Raw genomic sequence first — 25,911 nt, forward strand, 5'->3', positions numbered from 1 at the left:
TCTTTGGATGTTGACCGCTACTTGGAAGAGGGCCCCAATGATCCCATGGCTTTAAAGCAAGCTTACCCCCTTGGCATTGTTGTGTGTGCAGATGCACTAGCCACTTGGGGTGAAATGTGTGTATATCGACACTTGCAAGCCAAGTGGTGCTCAACTACAAGACTCCGACATATTGAGGAGCATGCCATCTGCCATGGTTGAGGAGTGCTCCGATTGACTAGAGAATGCAACAATCATCATGTATTGGAAGTAGAAGTTGTTCAAGTCCTAATTGTGCGAATCCATGGTCTACAAAAGGCATGAAGATCAGAAGCTAAACTCTTAGCAACCATGTAGTGGTTGTAAGAAGAAAAGCACTTCAAGGCCAGTATTTCAAGCAAGCAGGTAAGGAGATGGCTAACATCATACTTAAATGGATTTTGGAAAAGGAATCTCCCAACAAACGTCTTCCCAAGTGAACAACCCGTTCCTTCATCAATGTTAGCGCATAAAAGACCATAACCATGACGCTTGTTGGCCTCTGTTGCAATGTAGTAGAATTTGCGACTTCTCACATAGACCAATACATGCGTGCATGCACACACAATCCATGTCCTCTCTCATCTATTTTTGAAGTGCCTTATTATTGGAGCTCATAGGAAAGAGGATTTGGGCAAATGGGCAGCCCCAACCTCAAACAGAGAGGGATACTAAAATTTAGTCATACGCTAGAGAGACGTTTTTGCTTTGTGTCAATGTAAGGTGGCGAGCGACCAAGGAGTAGGGGGGTGTTTTTGAGCCCTCATATTCATTGGTGCTAATAAACGCCAAATATGACCTGGAAGCTCCAATTTACAAACACCTTTGGGAACTCATGTGAACTGGCTCATAGACGACTTTTTGGTCCTCCCGACAGGCAAATGGGCCCTTAAAATGCGATATCTGGCGATACCAAGTTCTTGATGAAGCAACGCTGTTGTTCTGCCTTCCATCCTCCATGGGTGCTTGTCTTTATCCCCACTCTTTGGACCTCTTCATTTGCCCATCCACTCGCTGGAGCAGACGAAAGAATGACAGTAATAAATGCGTCTCTTCATCCAACACAACCTTTGACATTTTCTGTCAACCATTTCTGGCTTTTCGTGGCGAGCTCATAGTCGGAAATTTGGGCAGCAAACGCCTCAGCTTGTGCTGCACCGCCGTTGGTAACCCTCACGTTTCTGGGGAATCTAGATTTTCTGACAGTGGCAATGGCTCCTATGACTCATGCTCCTCAACACACCAAAGTGATAAGGAGAGGCTCTTTATTGAGAGACTTGTATCAGCGCTCAAGAGCATCCAATCTGTTTTGCCCGGAGGCTCTTGGTGGAAGGTTCATGGAGTCATTCAGGATGATTCATCCCAGATTTCTTTTGTGTCAGCGATGCAACGCTTCTGGCCTCTTGTTGCTCCTGACAAACTTATAATCAGCGTGGCTTTCCTCGCGCTTGTGCTAGCAGCAGTGAGTGCCAACACACTTTCTAGTCTAAGTTCTTGGTCCTTGCTTGCAACTTTGTTTGGCATGTATAGCAGTGAATGGTTCTTGAAGAACTTCCAATTGGGTTGTGAGGATTTCCAAAGTCTCTTGTTGTATCTTTCCAAAGTTACCATGGATGTTGACAAACAAAAGATAATTTGACAGATTACAGTGTACTAGGATTTATTTCACTGTAGCTCCTAAGGAGTGGAGTTCTTTATGTTCCAAAATGTGGTGGCTCAAAATGGTAGAGCATAATGTCAGAGTCTTAGAAAATAAAGATAGGGAAGTTGGCCAAGTGAGCTCTTGACATTACCGCCTTCGACTCGCCCTGAGCAAGGTTGCCCTCGTGAGTCATGGGCGAATTGTTGAATACCATGATCGCAACGGTTTCTGCCTTATTTGGTCTCTGTAGTTCACAGGCATCTGCCACCTTAGTGTTGTATTGGCTTCGGGTTTTTCCTTGGTTACCTCTTCGGCTGCGGCTCCACACTCCCGTCACCCCTTTCCTTCTTTGCACCTGGTGGTTTGTCTATCAGGCTTTCTGTACCTGGTTCAGCTTCGCGTGCAATCTTGCAGAAATGGAATTGCTGAGGGGTGTTGGTGATTTGGGAAGCCCTTGGTATGCTCCTTTTACCTAACGAAGCTCGTGATTGCGCGCAGTTCCTGCCTTGGTCGTTGCCAATGGAGCTACCCCTGCTGCCCACTCAACGAGCCATCTTGTGACTTGCTTGCCTTTAGTGGCAGATGCAAGCCTGAGTTCTTTTGTTCTTTGGTTTGTTTCAATGCTTTTCTTTCTTATTTTACTTATTGTTTTGTGTTTTGCATGTGCCCCCCTTGCTTCAGTGTGTGGGTGAGTTTATGCGTGCCTTTTTCTTTCCGCTTGCTTTTTGGTGGTGTGAGTGGATGTGTTTGTGTGTGCGCATGTGGGTGCGTGAAGCTTGTCTTGTGTGGTATGGTGTTTTTGTTTGTTTTCTTCAATTTTTGATTATTGGCTGTTTTTATTTTGCTTTTGTGCTTGTATTCTTAGGCAAGGGATTTGTCTTGCCAGTAAATCTGTGTCCACCTGAGTTGGTGGTTTCTTCTCTGGGAACATTGTGATTCCATGTGACGTTGTCGTGGCCATATCTCATGTGCCTCCTCGGATAAGTGAAGAGGTGTTGTCCAAAGCAATCCTCAAGTCACGATCCCCTCTAGAGTATGCAACTGCCAAGCAAAGACTCGAATGAATGGTTCTCCTAAGAATCCTATGCCCATAGATGATCAAGCCGAAGTCAAAGCTATCGTATGCTGCAATAGTCATTGATAGACCGCAAAGACCACCACTGGGTGGTGTCCTGCCACGAGGTAGCATCCTCCAATGCACAAAACGCAAGCCAATAGGCTGCTTTCCACCCAAAAATGCAGCTGTGAGAGGTTGTAAGGCGAATTCAGTGTGCTTGTTCGCTCTGGTTAGAGTAGTGAGCGGCGCATAGGCTTTGAGGAGGGTAGATTTCTGTGTGCAGAGCTGTGGGAGGGCTGAAAAGAGAGAATTTAAGAATAGAACACTTGCAAAAGAGTGCAAAACATCAGATCTCAATCGGTCGAGGCATAGGATGCTTAGGCCAAAACGCCATGGGTGTTGGATGTGTTGGTGAAAAATGCTAGCATGCTGAGGTACTGTAGGTACTTGGTGCTTTTATCGAGGGTAATGACTTATGCTTGAGAAAAGACCCCTAGGAATTAAAGGTGGGTTGGGCAATGCCATTAAAAAACCCACGATTTCTATAATGCTAGCTAAATGTCACTTCAACTCTAGGTAATCCGTGAAGAAATCTTCGTCGACTCACAGTGGCTCGTGGATTTTGTGCTACAGGCTTGGACACTCCAAGCGAGAAATCAATAGCACACACGAACAGAAACCGCAAAATCACTGAACTTTACGAGAGAGAGAGAGAATCGACACGGCGCGACACAATTCCACGTCTAGATGCATTGGCCCCAAAGACTTGCGCCCCTTTTAGTATTTCTTTATTATTGCTCACAACAAAGCGTAACTCCCAAGGGTCCTCTGCTCTCAGACTTTGCGTCCAGATGCTCTGCAGAGTGAGGCCCCAAGGGCATCGGACTAGTCCATTAGATTAGGTTTTCCAGTTTTGGAACCCTCTTGTGTAAATGGTTTGTACAAGCGTTTTGACATATGTTATTACACTTCGATGGTCATCTGACATGATCAACATGTAGGTTTAGGTTAGAGGAGCATGCGTCATGGCGGTCCAGTTGGTTTGTCAAATGGGTCACAAAATAGTGAGTTATTATTAGAAAACTCACATGTGCGAACGTTTGCACATTTTTCCGACTTGGCTTAATTTTCCTGACCTGACTAAAAATCCCCTATAAAAGAAACATGTAAGGTGCAGCGGAAGTGAATGTTGAACTTTGCTTAAGATGAGTGCTCCAAACCGTGCTCAAGGGTTCCTTTTACTTACAGAAGGGAGAGCCTTCCGTTCCTTTAGTGTGAGAGTGCAAATGATCACAAACAAAGTGAATGACACTGTGAATGAAGGTGCTGAGAGAGAGAGAGAGAGAGAGAGAGAGAGAGAGAGAGAGAGAGAGAGAGAGAGAGAGAGAGAGAAGAATACGACCCGGTTGTCAAATCCTCCTCCAAGGGCCCCCCTCTCTATGGCGAGAGAGGTCTATTGATTGCACAAATCTGGTACAATAGTCTAGATGCAATGGACTTGCCGACGATGTCGACAACAACGACGATGACGATGAGATGGGCTGAAATCTGAAAACGCTAGGGGCTGAAATCTGCAAATCTGTTAACTGCTGAATTCTGACACCGTGTCAGCGAGGACGGCGATGGCGACGACGCCACGACGATGCGTTGAAATGCAGATGCTGAAATCTGCGGACAACGGGCTGAAACTGAAAATGTTGGCTGATCTGACCGTGTGGCGAGGATCTGTTGCGGTTAGGTGAGATTTGTGTGGTTTGGGGCTGATCTTGCGGAGTCTAAGTGCTGAAAACTGAAAACGCTGATGCAAGGGGATGATCTGTCGCCCGGAATCTGGAAAACGCTATAGTGGTTTGCAAACTGCAAAAACGCCAGGCTGAGTCTGGGATGTGCAAAACGCCAGGGTGGTTCTGGTACTGCCGGTAAAAAACGCCAGAAGCTCTGTTGGCTGAAAATGCTAGGGAATTCTGTTGGTCTTGCTGAGAGGGTGCACTGCAAGTGTAGGAACTTCTGTTGCCTTTTCTGCCAGAAAGTGCTAGCACTAGGTTTTTATTGATACCTGCTTAGCAAAAATGCCCTACCCAGTTTCCCAACAAAGTCTCTTATTAATAATAAGTGAAAAATGGATAAAATAAGGAAAATGGGTTCTGTGCACTGTAAAATGCTGATGATGGGTAATGACTGTCATGCTGATAATCATGCTGTGTGCAACCAGAGGATATGCAACTACTCTATGTGCCTGGACATGCACGGCCTGCGCACAAGCTCACAAAGGTGCCATAACACTTCCTAAGCTGACCTGAACCCTAGACCTGAAGTACCTTGTCCACATGCACATAGGTTAGATGTGCACGTGACATCCCCTCCTTTTTAAAGTGAGGTATTGGTACCGATCCGCATGGCTTCCTTGTAGGCTGCCAACAATTCTGGGTAATCTTTGAAAAACTCTTCATCGACCCACACTGCCTCGTGGGTTCCTCGATCCTTGAACTTCAAAAAGTACTGTCTGACTTGCTTCCTTGAGCCATGGCAAAACCGATGCAACAATACTTGCTCTGGCTCCATGACTTCAGCTTCATCGATGATCTCGGGCTCTTCTTCTTTGGAAATGTCCTTCGGAGGTGTTTCCTGAAGCACTTTCAACCAAGAAACATGGAAAACGTTGTGCATTGACCATGAGTTAGGCAATTGCAATTTCATCGAAACCTCATTTATCTTTTTAATGACAAGAAATGGACTATACATTCTGAAAGACAACTTAGGGCATTTCTTTCGACTTGCTTAAGATGTTGCTTCACGATTCTTAAATAAACCCAATCCCCTTTCTTGATAGAAACATCCTGACGATGCTTGTTAGCCTGTCGTGAGTAAGATTCCTGAGCCTTGCTTAGCCGAAGCTTCATAATTTCAGAAATCTCATCCAATGATTGACTTTCAGCATTGGCACAGGCATTTGATTGACTGAGCGAGTCAAAAGTGACTGGAACGGACGGCCAAAAGCTGCCTCATACGGAGTTCGATTAATGGCAGAGGAAAAAAAGTCGTTCAAAATAGCCTGAACCAATGGAAGATAGAGCTCCCGCTCCCAATGAGACTGCTGATCATGCACATAAGACTTTAAAACATCAAAAGCCAACTGATTCTAAATCTCTGTTTGACCTTCTGGCTGTGGATGAAAAGCCGATGAAAAATTCAACTTAGTGCCAAAATTTTCAAAGAGTGCGCGCCAAAAATTGTACGTGAACTTAACATCCCTATCTGAAACTTGGCAAACCACAGAGGGGGTACCAATGCTTTATGAACAATCGTGCTACATCTTGTGCGATGACTGTGGCCTTACGAGGAATCAACATGCAAAACTTGTTGAAATGATCAACAATGGTCAAACATTGAGTGTTTCTTGAATGCAAACCAGGTGGAAGGTCAGTCACAAACTCCATGGAAATATCCTGAAAAGGTCCATCGGGAATGGGCAGCGGAAGCAAGAGGCCTCGCTGCTTACCCCGAGGAGCTTTTACCTTTTGACAAATAGTGCACTGTGTGACATAACGAAACACATCCTTTTCGCTTTCGCATTTTAGGCCATAAAAGAATCTTTCTATTTTATCCAGAGTGGTGTTCATTCCCTTGTGCCCACCCGTGAGAGAGTCATGTGTATCGTGCAATACGGTTGTCCTGAGAGAGGGCAATACATAGACAGTGATGAAAATACAACAAACCATCACGAATGAGATAGTTGCTAGGCCCTTGGGAAGCAAGAGCCTGCAACCATTGCTTACCAAACTCGAAATCTGTGTACCGGTTCTTCATGCTATCGAAAGACACAACCTGAAGAGAGAGTGCGGATCTTGACTCAAGAGCCAGGATCTGTCCCTTGCGACTTAACGCATCTGCAACAGGGTTAGCTTTTCCACACACATACTCAATCAAACCTCCACATTGCTCAAAAAATTGCGACCACCGTGCTTGGCGATCACTCCAAGGTGCACTAGGCATAGACTGGAGCCACTTGGGCTTGGTGATCTGTGCGAACTGTGAACTCTCTACCATACAGAAAATGCTTCCAATGCTTAAGAGTGTGAATGACAGACAAAAGTTCTCTATCATAACGGAATAGTTCTTTTCTGCACTATTGAGCTTCCGACTAAGGAATGCAACTAGATGGCCATGCTGCTGAAGCACAGCGCCTATGGTGACATTGCTCGCATCCGTCCATACCTCAAAGGGGTCATACCAAGAGGCAAGGATAAGACACGGCGCTTCTGTCATTGCAACTTTGAGAGCTGCGAAAGCCTCAATGCCTGCTTTAGGCAAATCCACGCGCTGTCAGCGAGTCTTTATCCCTTTCAAAACATCTGTCATGGGTGCAGCAATGCGTGCAAAATTCTGTGTGCGAACTATATGCTTGACATAAACCAAGAAAAGAACGCACATCATATGCAGTTTTGGGCAAATCTGAATTACGTACTTGTTCCACCTTTGCGGGATCTAGCTCGACGCCTTATGCAGAAATGATATAACCTAGATAAGTAACTTCAGTGAGAAAAAACTCAAATTTCTTAGCTGCAATGTATAGCTGACACTCATCCAAATGGGTTAATACCCTTTCTACATCCTTTTCATGTTGTTCCCACGATGCAGAAAAAATGAGAATATCATAGAAAGATGAACACACATAGACAAACCATATCGCCAAAACGGCCTACCATGAGATGGTTAAATTCACCCACGGTACCTGTCACAAAGTGATGACGTGTCTGCCGGAGAGCCGAAACCCTAGCTGTTGCTGAAAACCCTAGCCTAAAACCTGCAAACCCTAAAATTTGCCAGAAACCCTAACCCTAACCCTAAAACCTGCAACCCTAAAACCTGCCAAAAACCCTAACCCTAACCCTAACCCTAACCCTAATGGCACCAGGGCTGAATCCCGGAATTTGCGGAGCCATGCTGATGTGGCATCGTACGGCAAGGCCCGGAAAAAGTGGCGGAGATTACGCTGGCTGAATTTACGTGGCTGCTTTTTGCTTTTCTCTACGCAAATTGAGATAGAGAGAGAGAGAGAATACTTTTGCTTTATTTATTTTCTAAAGCTCAAAAGAGCTTGAGAGAGGAAAAAAGCCTTTGCTTTTATTTTAGGGTTTTGATTTGAAGCTTTTCGGGGCTCTGCTTTTGGCATCCCTTGTAAACATTAAATAAGTGGTTTGGGCTCCCACTCTGCAGAGCATCTGGACGCAGAGTCTGAGAGTGAGACTCGAACCACTCTTGTACTTTGAACTGATTAATACATAAAGAAATACCGAAAGGGGCGCCAATCTTTGGGGCCAATATCTCTAGGCACAGAACTCCGCCGGGCCAATGCAAATCTATTGTGAACTGTGAACTGTTTTGAAGTGGTTATTTGGTGCTGTCGCGATTGATTCTTGACTTGGAGTGTCCAAGTCTGCTACAGTGGTATCAAAGCATGGCCGATTTCTCTTCTACGAGAAATCCGATCCCAATTTTTTTTCCGCGGCACCTATGGCTTCACGCAAGGATCAATCGACTCCCTCTGCATCTGGAGATGCGGACAGGGATCACAACGAAGATTCCGGCAGAGAGTATGGCCCGTCTCGGCCTACTCAGGCGAGCAACGAGAGATGAAGCGTCGTCAATTGATTGGCGATGCGACAAAGATGATGCTCAGTTTTGCGAAGGACCCAAAATTGGCAAAATATATGAGCGAGACTTCTTTTCAAGAAGTGCACGAGTAGTGGCAGAAAACCACAACACCACCCCCAAAACCCGCTCTCAAGAAACCTTCTGCTCACAAGACCTATTCATAAAAGGAATTAGAAGAGGTGGTTGCCCATGGATTGCTCAGCTTTTTGACGCGCAGAACAAAGCCAAAAAGCACGGCAAAAAGCAAAAGAAAGACACTGACTTCCTGGGTTATTTGGGTCGTCAGTCGACATTTGAAAAAGCAAAGAAATAGAAGAAGCGTGTTCGATTTGAAGGAGTACCCAGTTCTTCTTCTTCTTCTTCTTCTGACAGTTCTTCTAGCTCTTCAGATTCGAGCGAAGAAGACAGAAAAGGCAAAAAGCGAAGCAAGAAACAACGCTTCGGAAAGGGCAAGAAAAAGGCAAAAAAATCTAAATCTTGCCCAGTGAGTGACAGTTCTACAGAGGACTCGTCTATAGACAGTTCAGACTTTGATGATGGCAATTTTTATGCGAAAAAGAAGAATTTTTATAAAGCCAACTGTTAGGTGCAGCGGAATGAATGTTGTATTTTCTCAAGATTAGTGATCTTTATTGCTCAAGGTTCCTTGTAGTTCTTAGGGAAGGAGAGAGCCTTCCGTTTTTATGGAGAGTGCTATGATCACGAACAAAGTGAGTGGATATTGTGCGTGCAAGTGAATGAGACTGAGAGAAGGAGAGAAAAGACATACGACACCCGAGAGGTTGTAAAACCCTCCTCCGAAGGCCCCACTCTCGTCGGCGAGAGTGGTCTACTTTGATTCCACAAAGGTGTACAATGCGTATGCAATGGACTGATGCAACTTGGACTATGCCGATGACGATGACCGTGACGACGACGACGACGACTTTATGGCTGAAATCTGAGCTCTTCTATTTGCTGAATTTCGGGACTGTTTCGGTGGATGGAAATGACTGTTTTGGCTGCGTTTTTCGAGGCTAAAATTGGGGGATCTTCAGCAACCAATGGGGGCTGAATCTGCTACTGATCAAGCATGCTGAAAACGCTGCATTTCTGCTGCGTTTTGGCTGAAAATAAAAAACGCTGGCTGTGGGCTGAGCGTTAGTAAAAACGCTAGGGCAATGGGTACTTCTGCTGCAAACTGGATGGATCTGCAACCGCTAGGTGACTTGGGGGATGAGGGCGATCAAGCAAAGGCTGAAATCGCCATGGGATCTAGCACTGATGAGGAAAAGCAAAAAAACGCTACTAGGCTGAAGTTGATGGCGATGATGCAAGGGAAAACGTTGGGGATCTGCTATTGCCGGCGGTGATTGCAAGAGAAAATGTTGGGCTGATATCTGTATCCAGAAACGCTAGGGGCTCTGATGGTGTGGCGAGGTGGAAAGCTCCAAAAATGCCAAGTGGTGGAGGTACTGCTGAGAAGTTGCCTGCTGAGCGGGAAGCTCCTGCTGCCTCTTGTGCCAGAAAGTGCTAACTTGGGTTTGCTTATATATTAACTTAGCAAAATTGCCCTACCTAATTTTGTTGGAAAGTCACTTAAAAATAATAAGTGAAAATACCAAAAATAGGGAAAACAGGCTAAATGCACTGGAAAATTCTCGTGACTAAATCTGATGGATTCTGAAGGGAATACTGATGATCATGCTGTGTGCAACCTGAGGATATGCATCTATGCTAAGTGACTGGGCATGCACGGTCTACGAATAGACTCACAAAAGTGCCAGATCATTGCTAATCTAAACTGACTGGACTGACTGAACCCTGTTGTGGTGTAGCTTGTCCAGGGACACATAGGGTTGGGATGTGTCACGTGACACCAACCAGTATGACTTTCTGGAAGATAAAAGCAAGAAAGTCCGAGAGTTTAAGGAAGGTGGACAGTCGATCAAATTTGACACTTTTTCAGGATATAAAGACGCTTCGAAGGCTTTGTCTTGTATACAACAGTTTGACATGCTTTCGCGGGAGGACGCTACTCAGAGCACTCCAAGATTCCAAGAGCTGCCTCTTATTTTAAGGGGAATGCTGGAACTTGGTGGTCCACGCTTCTTTTAAACAAGACTGCGCCAGTTAAATGGCTGAAATTTATGAAGCTTTTTATTTCTTCTTGGCTGACGCAAGAGTATGAATGCGATATACGAGCTGCTTAGAACCATCTTCGGATGACCAAGAGAGATACAACGGATGCTTATTGCGAGAGATTTTGGAGCTCTTTTCTACCCGCCTCTTCATTCAAGAAGATCTCGTTCAGAGAACAGATTGAGCGGTTTACCTTGGGTCTACCTACAGAGATCCGAGATCACTGCTTGGAAGAGAAGTCAGCTTATTTTGGAGTTGATGAGTCATGCGAAGCGGGGTTTTGCCATGCACTCTGGCAGTCTGACCTACCCCACCGATAAGGTCATGACACAACGAGCCGAACAGACTTCAGCGAATGAAAGTAGAAAGAGAAAGAGCAACCCAGAAAAGAAGGATGCACGACCCAAGCTTACCTCGCTTCATCAGGGGAGGGAAGTGCTTTAGATGCGGGGAACATGGGCATATCTCCGCGAAGTGCCCTAACAAGGCACCGAATGAACAAGATAAAAAAGGGCCAGAAAGTTCTAAAGCAGCTGAGAGACGTGGCAGAAAAGGCAGATAAAAAGCAGAACCGGTACCACATTGCGTGGGACCTGAACAGACTCAAATGAATGAAAGTACAAACTTTGCCGCTTTTGGGGCAAAGTGAAGGATCAGGAAGCTCTTTTAAAGGAGCCAAGGCCAACTTCTTTTCACTTGGAATTGGCAGCTCGATTTGAAACTACGCCCGACAAGCTGAGGCCACAGGCGGAGGAAGTTCGAGTGGCACCCGGACGGGATGTTGCCATTGCACCGAGCATTGGCAAACTTTGCTTGCAATGACAGGGGTGTTCAGGGCACGCGAGTGACGTTCTACTAGAAATCCCTTGGTTCCACAAGAACTACGCCGTGGTTGACTACCGGGCCGAGAAAGCGACTTTGACAAATGAAGGGCTCAGAGTTTGTACTTGATGAACTTCAATTTCTTTACTCATTCTTTTGGGAGAGAACTGAATGATGGACAAAGGTCGAATATGTTTTGACCTGAACAAAAGAACGCCAAGAATTTTCTCCACACTCATGCCGATTGCTTTTTAGAGGGCCTGAAGATCATAGTTACCGGGGAACGCCCCCTAGCCCCCGTTCCGGCGTTCCGGGGGGGCAGTTCCCTTCCAAAACGTTCCGAAACGTCCCGAAACGTTTGACGTTCCGGGTGGCCAGTGCAAACTGGAACGGCCGTTCCGAAACGTTCCGAACGCCCCCAAAACGTTCCGGAATGCCCTTGGAACGGCCAACGGCTACAAACAAATTTGGCAAAAATTAAAAAAATTGAAGTAAATGTTTGGGCTTCGTTTTGAAGTGTGCAAGGCCTCAAGGACTCATAAAATGCACCCCCCTCCCCCTTTCTCTCCACAAGCTAATCCTCAAGGCTCAAGCTCTCTCCCTCTCATACTCTCAAGATCTCTCCCTCTCAAGACTCACTCTCTCAAGGCTCAAGGCTTTAAGCCTTCAAGCTCTCTTCCTCTCCCTCCCACTCTCAAATCTCTCCCTCTCCCTCTCACTCTCTCGAGTCTCTCCCTCTCTCTCTCTCTCTCTCTCTCTCTCTCTCTCTCACACATCATCTAGTCATAGCAAGATTCAATGGTCTTCAAAACGAGTTTTTTGTGAGTATTAGAGTCAAAGCACTCTAATACTCCTTGTATTTAAACACAAGAAGCTAAAAAATGCACTATTTGGGTGTTTTTTATACCTCCCGTTCCGCGCCGTTCCAGTTCCGAACCCCTAGCCGTTCCCCCGTTCCGCGGGGATCCTGTCGCCGTTCCCGTTCCGCGTTCCGGGTAACTATGCTGAAGATCATACCATTGATCTGATACCTGGAAGCACACGACCGAACCGGCCACCTTACTGTGTGAGCCGAACACAGAATGAAGAGATTATGAACCAAGTGAAAGATCTCTTGGAAAAGGGTCTTGTCCAGCCTAGTACTTCACCGTATTGCTCTCCAATATTGTTGGTTTTGAAGAAAGACGGATCTTGGAGAATGTGCATCGATTATAGAGCTCTCAACAAAATCACCATCAAGAACATATTTCCCATTCCTAGGATCGATAATATACTCGACAGATTACAGGGATCCTCATGCTTTAGCAGGATTGATTTGAAGAGTGGATATCATCAGATCATAATCGCGCCGGGAGACGTCTACAAGACAACTTTTCGGACGACTTTTGGGTTATTTGAGTTTTTGGTGATGTCTTTTGGCTTAACCAATGCTCCTGCGACATTTAACCGGATGATGGACATGATATTTTCGAGAGTACAAGCTATTTGTTGGCACTTTCTTTGACGATATCATTGTTTTCTCCAAGAATGAGGCAGAACACAAAGATCATCTGCTTCAGGTCTTCCAGGCATTACGAGATCACATGTTAGTGATTAATGCAAAGAAAAGCGAATTTTTCCTACTGGAGAGACATTTTTTGGGGCACATTGTCTCAGCAGCAGGAGTGCAAATGGATACGGCCAAGATAGAGACTATCCGTGATTGTCCCGATTTGAAGAATGTACATGAAGTTGGAAGCTTCTTGGGACTGTGTTCGTACTGAAGGCGGTTCATTCGAAAGTTTTGCGGAGGTTGCTTCCCCTTTGCATATCTTGACACAGAAAGGAGTCCCTTTCTCGTGGGGATCCACAGAGGTGACTGCCTTTCAGACATTGAAAGAGAAATTGACTACGGGACCAGCTTTGACTTTGCCGGACTTGCAGAAGTTATTTGAAGTATATTGTGATGCTTGTGGTCGTAGTTTGGGTGCGGTCTTAATGCAAGAAGGCCATGTCATTGCTTACGAGAGCCGATTGTTCTCAAGGCCGGAGATGACAACACAAATTTATGAAAAAGAGCTTTTAGCGGTTATCCATGCTCTTACTCAGTGGCGGCATTACCTACTCGGAGCGGATTTTACCGTCTTTACAGACCATCAGAGTTTGCGCTACTTGTCACAGAAGTAGCTTTCGGAAAAGCAGATGCGGAGGGCGAACATCTTGTCACAATTTCACTTCCAGATTGTCCTTGTGTAGGGACAGAAGAATGTGGTGGCAGATGCTTTGTCTCGGAAGTCGTTGGTTGTGGCTATTTCCGCGATACATCATAGGAGCTTGGAGCTTCGAGTATATGGTTGACTTGTATGCCACAGATACAGATTTTGCAGACGTTTTCACACGGATATGGGATGGGAAGATAGTAGCGGGATACTCCATTCGGGATGGCTACTTGATGAGAAAAACCATGTTGTGCGTTACACAGCCATTGAGGGAAAAGTTATGACTGAATGCCACTGTCCACCTTTTACGGGTCACCGCGGCATTGGCTACCACCATGAAAGGAGTAGAGAGATACTTCTCTTGGCCGAGACTCAAAAAGGATGTGGAAGAGTTTGTGCGCAGTTGCTTAGTATGCCAGAAGGTCAAGTTTGACAGGCATAAAGCACAAGGATTGTTACAGCCTTTACACATACCCACCTCCCCCTGGGAAAGTATTGCAATGGATTTTATTTTTGATCTCCCGAGAACACAGAGTGGTCACGATGGTATCTGGATTGTTATTGACAGATTTAGCAAACAGGCTCATTTCATTCCAGTGAAGAAAACACTTAAGCCGGATCACTTAGCGAGACTGTTTGTGGCCCAGATTTTCAGATTACATGGCATGCTTGAGACGATTGTCTCCGACAGGGACCCCAGATTCACGAGTTTGTTTTGGAAGGCAATTTGGGAGAATATTGGCATGCGGTTGCAGTTCTCGTCATCGTTCCACCCGCAAACTGATGGGCAATCTGAGATTGCCAACTCAGTGGTTCTATATTTATTGAAGTCTTATATCTCGGAACAGAAGACTCAATGGGAAAAGTACCTACCTTTGGTGGAATTTGCCTACAATAACACGATACACTCTTCGACGGGGAAGGTGCCATTTGAGATTGTTGAAGGTGCTGCGAAGGTTCCACCCTTCCTAAGCACGAAAGATAAGATTTTTGAAGCGGATGAATATACGCAAGACTTAGATACGGCTTTTGACAAGGTTCGCGAGGCTTTGTAGAAATCTCAAGAGGGACAGAAAAAGGTAGCGGATCGCCATCGTCGCGACTTGAAATTGAAGGAGGATGATTGGGTGCTCTTACATTTTGAGAAGGCACGCTTGAGAAAAAAAAAGGGAAAGGAGAGGCTTTTTCCAAAGCTTAGTATGCGATACTACGGACCTTTCCAGATCACTGAAAAGATTCCGACTGAAACTGCCCGATACTTGGAGGATTCACAATGCATTCCATGTGAGTCTCTTGAAACCTTTTAAAGGTGATGTGCCTGATGATGGGGAGCCTGATGAGCAACCCAAAGTGGAAGAAAACGAAGAGATCCTTGTTTCGCAGATCTCACCTTCCCATAGCAGATCCTCGCCGCATGGTCAGATCCCGCTCAATTTGCAGATTCAGCCCGGAAAACGCAGATTTCAGCATTTGCGTATTCAGCGCGTCCTCGTCGCATCATCGCCATTGACATTGTCACTGACATAGAGTCAGAATTCAGCAGATACAAGATTTGCAGATTTTAGCCCGTCTCGTCGTCGTCCTCATCGTCGTCGACATCGTCGGCAAGTCCAAGCATTGTAGAGATTTGTGCAATCATAAGTAGACCGCTCTCTCCATAGAGAGTGGGGCCTTCGGAGGAGGGTTTGACAACATTTTGGTGTCGTATTCTCTTCTCTCTCTATCTCTTAGTCGCAGCACCTTCATTCACAGTGTCCAGTCACTTTGTTTGTGTTCATTGCACTCTCTCAGTAAAGGAACGGAAGGCTCTCCCTTCCGTAAGTAAAAGGAACCCTTGAGCACAGTTCGGAGCACTCATCTTGAGCAAAGTTCAACATTCACTTCCGTTGCACTTTACATTGGTATCAGAGCTTTGGCAGTGTTCTGTATCACTCAAGGAAAGAACCACATAAATTTTTTTGCTTGTTGAGGTCGCACGTAACCCAAGTCCACTTGGGCGTGTCGATTCCTAATCGTGTTTTTGAAGAGTGACAGGAATTCCAAGAAAGAAGGGCTTGTCCAACGTCCCCTTGTGCCTCTTTTCACTTATTGAGAGTGGACCATGCACTTAGCACTTAGCGGCCGGCCAATCAACGTGAGATGGGAAAAAGCAACCTTGGTGTGAGCGCAAGGCTTGCAAGGGGTGCACCCACAGGGAAGAGTATAGCTCGGGTAAAGAGAAGATCCTTCTCTAACACAGATTGCAAGCTAAAGAAGAACCTCAAGAACCCAAGAACCTCAAGACCCCAAAGAACCTCAAGACCCTCAAGAACCCAAAGACCTGCACGAACCCAAGGTCCTTGTGAACTTAAGAACCCACGACTTTAGTAGATGGTCATCACCCGAAGCGGAATGGATACTTCGCATGGAGGTGATGAGCATGAGGGTGGCGAAGAAGAATTTCCCCCACCAGGCGGTTTCACTGACCCTCTCTCTTCCCCATCTACGTGAAGGATTGCACTAACTCCTATGGAGGCTTTCGACAAGATGATGATGGACAGGAAGTTAGAATGCGAAGAAAGAAGAGCAGAAATGGATCGCAAGCACAAAGAAAGAAGAGCCGAAATGGAGCGCGAACACTTAGAAAGAAAAGCAGAAATAGCCTGCGAACACGAAGAAAGCATGGCAGCCATAGAGCGTTGAGCACAACGAAAGGAAAGCCGCATTGTTCTGACTCTTTTCTAATGTGCAGGCGCAGCTTAAAGGGATTCGGGAGAAGGAGACTCTCTCAGTCTTGTCTTCTCCAGAGCAAGACACACATGATTTGCATGATTATGATAAGCACGATGATGATAAGCATGATGATTTGAATGACAATGATAAGCATGATGATTTGAATGATAATGACAAGCATGATGAACTGCATGATAATGACAAGCATGATGATTTGCATGAAGAAGATGTGATTGTTCACAAGGATGTTGTATTAGTTGATACTTTCTCTAGTGAAGCTAACCTCATTGCAGAGACGATCAATCACGAAGCACCGATCTCGGCTCTCGAGTCGAGGTCCAACGAACCTGCTCAGGAAGAACTGATCTTGGCTCTCGAGCCTAGGTCCAGAGAACCTCCCTGGGAAGTATTATGTGTTCGCATGATTAGTCAGCACGCATTGATCGAGTGTTTTATTCGTGATCGTTTCCTGTATTTTAATCAGCGTCTTTATGTGATCCCTTCTTCTTGGCATGCCATATTGTACGATGAGCAGGATTGACTTATGAATGAGCACGGATGTATGCGGATGATTCATGAAAAGATGAAATGTTTGCACCCAAGGAATTCACATTCCATGTCTCTTCCTTGGCATGACATAGTTTCAGAAAGCGCACAAGAAGGATTGAGCATCAAGCATCGGCATTTCCATTGTGTTTTGCCATAGTTGATTGATTTAGATCAGAAGGTCAAGATTCGACCCCATTGTTTGCGTATGTTTGATGAACGGTTTGGCAATCCATCACTTTGTTCATTTGCATTTAGGAATTTTCATCCTCAGAGATTCTTGAAGAAGGTAGACGCGTGACTCTAGACAAAGTTGAAGCATTGAAGGAGCCACATATGACTTTGTCGCTTTCGGCGTGGCCCAAAGAAGCAAGCGTTGCAGACCTTTATGAAGTTCAAGAATCGCATGACCCACACATCAGAGTGGGCCGGCGAAGAGTCCTTTCCAGGATTCCAGACATTGTTGGCGATCTCCCTCAACGCCATACAGTTTGGTACCAGTACCTCACTTTGAAAAGGAGGGGATGTCACGTGCACATCTAACCTTATGTGTACGTGGACAAGCTACGTCACGACATGGGTTCAATTCAGTTTAGTTAGCCTAGCTTAGGAAGTGTTCTAGCACTTTTGTGAGTCTGTTCGCAGACCGTGCATGTCCAGACACTTTGAGTAGATGCATATCCTCTGGTTGCACACAGCATGATCATCAGCATTACCATCAAAATCCATCAAGAGCATTTTCCACTGCACACAACCTATTTTCCCGATTTTAGCCATTTTTCACTTATTATTTTTAAGTGACTTTTGTTGGGAACTAGGTAGGGCAATTTTAGCAAGCAAGTATATAAGTAAACCTAGCGCTAGCACTTTCTGGCAGAAGAGGCAGCAGGAACCGTGTATTCAACAGACACCTTCTCAGCAGACCCCCCACAGGACACCTAGCGTTTTTGGAGCAGGACACCTAGCGTTTTTTGCATCAACAACTTAGCGTTTTCAGCATTGCAGACAAGCCCAACGTTTTTGCACATGTAGCAACCTGGCAACAACAGATCACAGATTAGCTCTAGCGTTAGCAGTTTGCACTAGCAGATCAATAGCGTTTTTGCATATCAAGACAAAATCATCCCTAGCATTTTTGATTTGCATATCAGCCTCGGCATTTTGCAGATCTACCGCGACGGAACCTCAAGATAGACCAACATTTTCAGTTTTCAGTATTTAGACACAGCAGAACAACCCTCGAACCTCGCAGATCTCACCTTCCTGCAGCAGATCCTCGCCACATGGTCAGATCCAGCGTAGTTTGCAGATTCAGCCCGGAAAACGCAGATTTCAGCATCTGCGTTTTCAGCGCGTTGTCGTCTCATCGTCACCATCGACATCGTCATCGACATAGAGTCAAAATTCAGCAGATAAAGATTTGCAAATTTCAGCCATTAGCATTTTCAGATTTCAGCCCGTCTCATCGTCGTCGACATCGTCGGCAAGTCCAAGCGTTGTAGAGATTTGTGCAATCATAAGTAGACCGCTCTCGCCATAGAGAGTGGGGCCTTCGGAGGAGGGTTTGACAACATTCTAGTGTCGTATTCTTCTCTCTCTTTCTCTCGGTCTCAGCACCTTCATTCACAGTGTTATCCACTTTGTTTGTGTCCATTGCACTCTCTGACTAAAGGAACGGAAGGCTCTCCCTTTCGTAAGTAAAAGCAACCTTGAGCACAATTCGGAGCACTCATCTTTAGCAAAGTTCAACATTCACTTCCGTTGCACCTTATAAGTAGCTTGCTGAAAAGCAGATGCAGTGGGCTAACATCTTGTCACAGTCTCACTTCCAGATTGTCCATGTACAGGGACATAAGAACTTGGTGGCAGATGCTTTGTCCCGGAAGTAGTTAGTCTTGGCTATTTTCGCGGATTCATCATAGAAGCTTCGAGGACATGGTCGATCGGTACGCCACAGATCTAGATTTTTCGGATTTATTTACACGAATATAGAATTGGGAGGTAGTATCGGGATATTCCATACGGGATGGGTACTTGATGAAGAAAACGATGTTGTGCGTTACATAGCCGTTGAGGGAAAAGGTTCTAACCGAATGCCACAGTCCACTATTTATGGGTCACCATGGCATTGATACTACCTCGAAAGGTGTGGACCGTTACTTCTTTTGGCCGAGACTCAAGAAGAATGTGAGGATGTCACGTGACACATCCCAACCTTATGTGTCCGTGGACAAGCTACACCATAGCAGGGTTCCCGTCAGTTCAGTCAGTTTAGATTAGCAGTGATCTGGCACTTTTGTGAGTCTATTCGTAGACCGTGCATGCCCAGTCACTTAGCATAGATGCATATCCTCTGGTTGCACACAGCATGATCATCGGAATTCCCATCAGAATCCATTAGCATCAGTTAGGGGAATTTTCCAGTGCATTTAGCCTATTTTCCTATTTTTGGTTATTTTCACTTATTATTTTTAAGTGACTTTCCAACAAAAGTAGGTAGGGCAATTTTGCTAAGTTAATATATAAGCAAACCCAAGTTAGCACTTTCTGGCAGAAGAGGCAGCAGGAGCTTCTCGCTCAACATGCAACTTCTTAGCAGCACCTCAGAACCTTGGCTTTTTTGGACTCCCAACCTCGCCATACCCCAGATCTCCCTAGCGTTTTCCTTCTCTAGTAGCAGAGCCATCACCCAGGTGTTTTCCCGCGACCACCAGCCTCAGCCCTTAGCGTTTTGCTAATGCCAGCCTTTCTGAATTTCCCAGCGTTTTCAGCAATCTACTAACGCTAGCAGATCTGCAAATCAAGCATACCAGCGTTTTTGGATTTCAGATGCAGAACTGCCTGACGTTTTTGGCCAGCAGCAAGGAACCTCAGCGTTTTTTATTCTCAGCCATACCGCAGCAGATACACACAGTTTTCAGCCTCAGACACCGTAGCAGAGCAGCCCCCCAGTTGGTTGCAGATGTTCCCCCATTTTCAGCCATAAAAACGCAGTCAAAACAGTCATTTTCAGCCACCGAAACAGCCCCGAAAATCAGCGATTAGAAGATCACAGATTCCAGCCATCAAGTCGTCGTCGTCATCGGCATAGTCCCATTGCATCAGTCCATTGCATACGCATTGTACACCTTTGTGCAATCAAAGTAGATCACTCTCGCCGACGAGAGTGGGGCCTTCGGAGGAGGGTTTTACAACCTCTCGGTGTCGTATCTCTTCTCTCTCCTTCTCTCAGTCTCATTCACTTGCACGCACAATATCCACTCACTTTGTTTGTGATCATAGCACTCTCCATAAGACGGAAAGCTCTCTCTTTCCCTAAGAACTAAAAGGAACCTTGAGCAATAAAGATCACTAATCTTGAGAGAATACAACATTCATTCCGCTGCACCTAATAGAGGATTTTACACGCAGTTGCTTGGTATGCCAGAAGGTCTAGTTTGACAGGCATAAAGCACAGGGATTTTTACAGCCTTTATCCATTCCCACCCGCCCCTGAGAAAGTATGGCAATGGATTTCATTTTTGATCTTCCGAAGACATAGAGTGGGCACGATGGTATTTGGACTGTTATTGTTAGATTTGACAAGCAAGCTCATTTCTTTCCAGTAAAGAAAACAGTCAAACCGGATCATTTAGCGAGACTGTTCATTGCCCAAATATTCAGATTACATGGCATGGTTGAGACAATAGTCTTTGACAGAGATCCCAGATTCACTAGTCTGTTTTTAAAGGCTATTTGGGAGAACATTGACATACGGTTGCAGTTCTTGTCATCTTTCCACTCGCAGACGGATGGGCAATCTGAGATGCCTACAATAACACGACCCACTCTTTGACGGGGAAGGCGCCATTTGAGATTATTAAAGGTGCTACGAAGGTTCCACCCTTCCTTAGCACGAAAGATAAGATTTTTGAAGCCGACCAGTACATGAGGGACTTGGACCCTGCTTTTGCCAAGGTCCGGGAGGCTTTAGCGAAATCTTAGGTAAGACACAAGAAGGCAGCAGATCGACACCGTCGCGATTTGAAATTAAAGGAAGACAATTGGGTGCTCTTACGTTTTGAGAAGGCACGCCTAAGAAAGAAAAAGAGAAAGGAGCGGCTTTTTTTTCCTAAGCTTAGCATGAGATACTATGGACCTTTCTAGATGAAAGAAAAGATAAATGATGTCTCCTTTAGACTGAAGCTGCCCGATACTTGGGAGAATTCACAATGCATTTCATGCGAGTCTCTTGAAGCCTTTTATAGGTGATGCGCCCGATGATGGGGAGCCAGATGAGGAACCCGAAGTGGAGGAAAGCGAGGAGATACTCGTTCCAGAACAGATATTGGCACATAAAGATAAAAAGATCAAAGGTAAAGTGATTAGGGAGTTCTGGGTTAAATTCAAGAACTATCCTGCATTGGATGCAAAGTGGATGGAGGAGGAGGACCTAGCAGATACTCCTCATATTGTGGAACTTTACCTTGAAGTCTTCGATTTAGCATAGTCTACTCCGATAGAACCCCGATTTTAGCATGGGTGAATTTAGTGCAGCGGGTTTGTACAAGAGGGGTGTCACTCCGCTCCTTTGTCAATAGATTACCCCGATTTTTGATATAGAGTCACTTATATCTCTTTGGGTTTCAGGGATACTGCTGGGCTGACAGTATTCTGCTGTATGACTTTATGAATTGGAATTTTCGAAAATGAAAATGATATTGATTGATTTGTACTTGATTTGTTTAAGTGCCAGAACTGAAAGATGAAATGCCTGCAGCATTTCGGTCTCATAAAATTCTATAGACATGATTGCAATAAGGATTAGTTAATCGGACATCTGTGAGGTCCCGACTGGATCTAGATGCGATTACTAAATACGTTGCCGGTTAATCATGGTGTGAGATTTGGAATGAATTTGAATGTGATTTGTCATTGTGATGTCTTGTGATGTCAAGTGATGTCCGGTGATGTGACTATCGATTGGTACATGTGCTAGATGTGTTGTGCCTAGTGCGTTGGTACTAACAGTCATTGTACTACTAAGACAGTTTATGGCCTCTGTCTGTTTTGCAGGCGTAATCGAGGGCGATTACAATGCTCTCAAGAGGGGGGTATGGCACAAACTGGTGACGTAGCTAACCCCGGACACACACAGACACTGCCCGAAAATCGCGCCGCGATTTGCGCCGACACGTGGCAGCTATACGGACTCGCAGATTACGCTGGCAGTGCTGACGTGGCATTCCATACGGATTTGCGTGAAAAAGCGCTGACTGAATTTTTATGGCAGCTTTTGGGCCTATTGATTTTAAAGTTAAAAGATTTTGAGTTTAATGCTTTTGGGGCTCTGCTTTTGGGCATCCATTGTACCTTTAAATAAGTGGGCAAGGCCTCACTTCTCAGAGCATCTGGACGCAGAGTCTGAGAGTGAGTACTTGTCCGCTCCCTTGTACTTTGAACACAGATTAATACAAAAAGAAATACCGAAAGGGGCGCCAGTCTTTGGGGCCAATACCTCTGGGCACGGAACTACGTCGGGCCTTGTCAATTTTGTGAACTGTTTTGAAGCGAATCTCTGTTGTGTCACGGTAGAATCTTGACTTGGGGTGTCCAAGTTTGTTACATCCTCCATCCACTTCGCATCCAACGCAGGATAGTTCTTGAATTTAACCAAGAACCACCTAATCACTTTACCTTTAATCTTTCTATCCTTGTGTGCCAATATCTGTTCTGGAATGAGTATCTCCTCACTTGCCTCCACTTCGGGTTGCTCATCTGGCTCCCCATCATCGGGCACATCGCCTTTAAAAGGCTTCAATAGACTCACATGAAATGCATTGTGAATCTTCCAAGTATCGGGCAGCTTCAGTCTAAAGGAGACATCATTCATCTTTTCTTTTATCTGAAAAGGGCCATAGTATCTCATGCTAAGCTTTGGAAAAATCCGCTCCTTTCCCTTTTTCTTTCCTAGGCGTGTCTTCTCAAAACGTAAAAGCACCCAATCGTCTTCCTTTAATTTCAAATCATGTCGGTGTCGATTTGCTGACTTCGTCTGTCTTTCCCGAGATTTCGCTAAAGCCTCCCGGACCTTGGCAAAAGCAGTCAAAAATCTCATCTTTTGTGCTAAGAAGTGTAGAACCTTCGCAGCACCTTCAATGATCTCAAATGGCGCCTTTCCCATCGAAGAGTGGATCGTGTTGTTGTAGGCAAATTCTACCAAGGGCAATTTTTTTTCCTATTGAGTCTTTTGATTAGAAATGTAACACTTGAATAAATCCAGTATGACTGGATTTGCAATCTGAGATTGCCTATCTGTCTGCGGGTGGAAAGATGACGAGAATTGCAACCGTGCGCCAATGTGTTTCCAAATAGCATTTGAAAATGAACTCATGAATCGGGGATCTCTGTCAGACACAATTGTCTCAGCCGTGCCATGTAATGTTAAAATCTGTGCAATGAATAGTCTTTTTAAATGATCCGGCTTGACTGTTTTCTTCACTGGAATAAAGTGAGCTTGCTTGCTAAATCTGTCGATGACAGCCCAACTGCCATCATGCCCACTCTGTGTCTTTGGGAGATCAAAAATGAAATCCATAGCAATACTTTCCTAGGGGCGGATGGAAATGGTTAAAGACTGTAACAATCCCTGGGCTTTATGCCTGTCAAACTTGACCTTTTGGCATACCAAGCAACTGCGTACAAAGTCGTCCACATCCTTCTTGAGTCTTAACCAAAAGAAGTAACGGTCCACACCTTTCAAGGTGGTGTCAATGCCGCGGTGACCCATAAAAGGAGGACAATGGCATTCATTCAGAACCTTTTCCCTCAACGGCTCCGTAACGCAAAATATCATTTTCTTCACTAAGTAGCCATCCCGCTACTACCTCCCCATTCTGTATTCGAGTGAATAAATCCGAAAAATCTGGATCTGTGGCGTACGATCAATCATGTCCTGGAAGCTTCTATGATGAATCGCGGAAATAGCCAAGACTAACGGCTTCCGGGACAAAGCATCTGCCACCAAGTTCTTCTGTCCCTGAACATGGACAATCTGGAAGTAAAACTGTGACAAGATGTTAGCCCAGCGCATCTGCTTTTCCGAAAGCTGCTTCTGTGACAAGAAGTAGCGTAAACTCTGATGATCAGTGAAGACCGTAAAATCGGCTCCGAATAGGTAATGTCCCCATTGAGTAAGAGCATGGATCACTGCAAATAGCTCTTTCTCATAAATCTGTGCTATCAATTCTTGCCTTGAAAACAATCGGCTTTCATAGGCAATCACATGGCCTCCTTGCATTTAAGACCGCACCCAGACTACGACCACAAGCATCACAATACACTTCGAATGACTTTTGCAAATCCGGCAAAGTCAATACTGGTCCAAAGTCAATTTCTCTTTCAATGTCTAAAAGGCAGTCACCTCTGTGGTTCCCACGAGAAAGGGACTCCTTTCTGTGTCAGAATGTGCAAAGGGGAAGCTACCTTTGTAAATTTTTGAATGAACCGCCGATAGTAAGAACATAAGCCCAAGACGCTTCTAACTTCATGAACATTATTCAAATCGGGCCAATCATGTATAGTCTCAATCTTGGCCGGGTCCATTTGTACTCCTACTGCTAAGACGATGTGTCCCAAAAAGTGTATCTCCGGCAAGAAAAATTCACTCTTTTTGGCATTGATAATTAACTTGTGATCTCGCAATGCCTAAAAGACCTGAAGAAGATGGTATCTATGTTCTGCTTCATCCTTGGAGAAGACTATAATGTCATCAAAGAAAGTGCCTACAAACAATCTGTACTCTTTGAAAATCCTATCCATCATTCGTTTGAAAGTCGCTGGAGCATTGGTAAGGCCAAAAGGCATCACCAAAAATTCATATAAACCGAAGCTCGTCCGAAAGGCTGTCTTGTAGACATCTCCTGGCGCGATTCTGATACGATGATATCCGCTTTTCAAATCAATTCTACTGAAACAGGAGGATCCTTGTAGTCGGTCAAGAATATCATCGATCCTTGGAATCGGAAATATGTTTTTAATGGTGATTTTCTTGAGAGCTCTCTAATCAATGCATATTCTCCAAGATCCGTCTTTCTTTAAAACCAACAACATTGGAGAGCAGTAGGGTGAGATACTGGGCTAGATAAGACCCTTTTCATTTGTCAAAGTCGCTTTCTTTGCCCTATAATCGACCACGGCGTTGTTCTTATGGTACCAAAGGGACTCCTAGGAGGACGTCACAACCTTCCAAGGGCATTATGTAAAAGTCCTCATGCCCAAAATACCCTTAAAAATGCAATCGAAGTTTGCCAACGACAGGTGTAATGGCTATGTCCCGTCCGGGTGCCGCTAGAACTGCCTCTGCTGGTGTCCCATCCTATCGGGTGTAATCTTGAGCCGTGCTGCCAATTCGGGAGAAATGAAGTTGGCCTTGGCTCCTCCATCGAAGAAAATCAGGGCTTCTTGATCTTTCACTTTGCCCCAAGCTCGATAAAGTTTTGTACTTTCATCAATCATGCTTGGGTCAGTACCCATGCAATCTGAAACCAGTCCTGCTTTCATCTTGCCTTTTCTGCCACGTTCCTCTGTTGCTCTCGAACTCTCTGGCCTATCTTCATGTTGTTCTTGCTGTGCCTTTTTGCGGCACTTTGCGGAGACGTGCCCATGTTCCCCGCAACCAAAACACTTCCTTTCTTTGATGTAATTGGCCCTGTCTCGAAGAGTGAGCCGGGGTCGTGTATCCTTGTCTTTCTTTTCTTGGAAACTACTGTCACAAATCCAGCAGTTAGACCAGCGTTTTCAGATTCAGCCTCAGATCAGTGAGCGTTTTTCAGTTTTCAGCCCATCCTCGGTATCGGCCATAGCAGATCAGCCATAACCTCGTGGAAGGTTGCAGATCCCCATCAGTTCCCCTAGCATTTTGCATTTTCTGCCCCTAGCCTCGCAGATCCAAGCATCAATAGCAAGATCCCATCAGCATCTAGGACTATTGTATCAACATTTGTGCAATCTAAAGCAAATACCTCTCTAGGGATAGAGAGGGGGCCCCTTAGAGGGGGGTTTGGGACCCCATCTAGTGTTAGTCTCTCTCTCTCTCTCTCTCTCTCTCTAAGAACCTTCACTCATAGTATCATTCTCTTCTCTCTCTCTAGTCTTTGCAC

General features: G+C 45.2%; 1 protein-coding gene across 2 annotated transcripts in view; it reads left to right on the forward strand.

The window, feature by feature from the left end:
• Positions 1-894: 894 nt before the first annotated feature.
• Positions 895-25,911, forward strand: part of ABCB26 (transporter associated with antigen processing protein 1) — a 47,138-nt gene continuing 22,121 nt past the window's right edge. The window contains exon 1 of one of the 2 annotated variants that reach the window (XM_086502087.1): positions 895-1,480. In XM_086502087.1, coding sequence (XP_086358213.1) covers positions 977-1,480 — 504 coding nt within the window. In that variant the 5' untranslated portion in view covers positions 895-976. The remainder of the gene's footprint in view (positions 1,481-25,911) is intronic. The other variant, XM_086502086.1, reaches the window with a different exon arrangement.

Source organism: Adiantum capillus-veneris, chromosome 26, assembly GCF_014529385.1.
Source record: "Adiantum capillus-veneris isolate H3 chromosome 26, ASM1452938v2, whole genome shotgun sequence".
In the NCBI taxonomy this organism is placed as follows: domain Eukaryota; kingdom Viridiplantae; phylum Streptophyta; class Polypodiopsida; order Polypodiales; family Pteridaceae; genus Adiantum; species Adiantum capillus-veneris.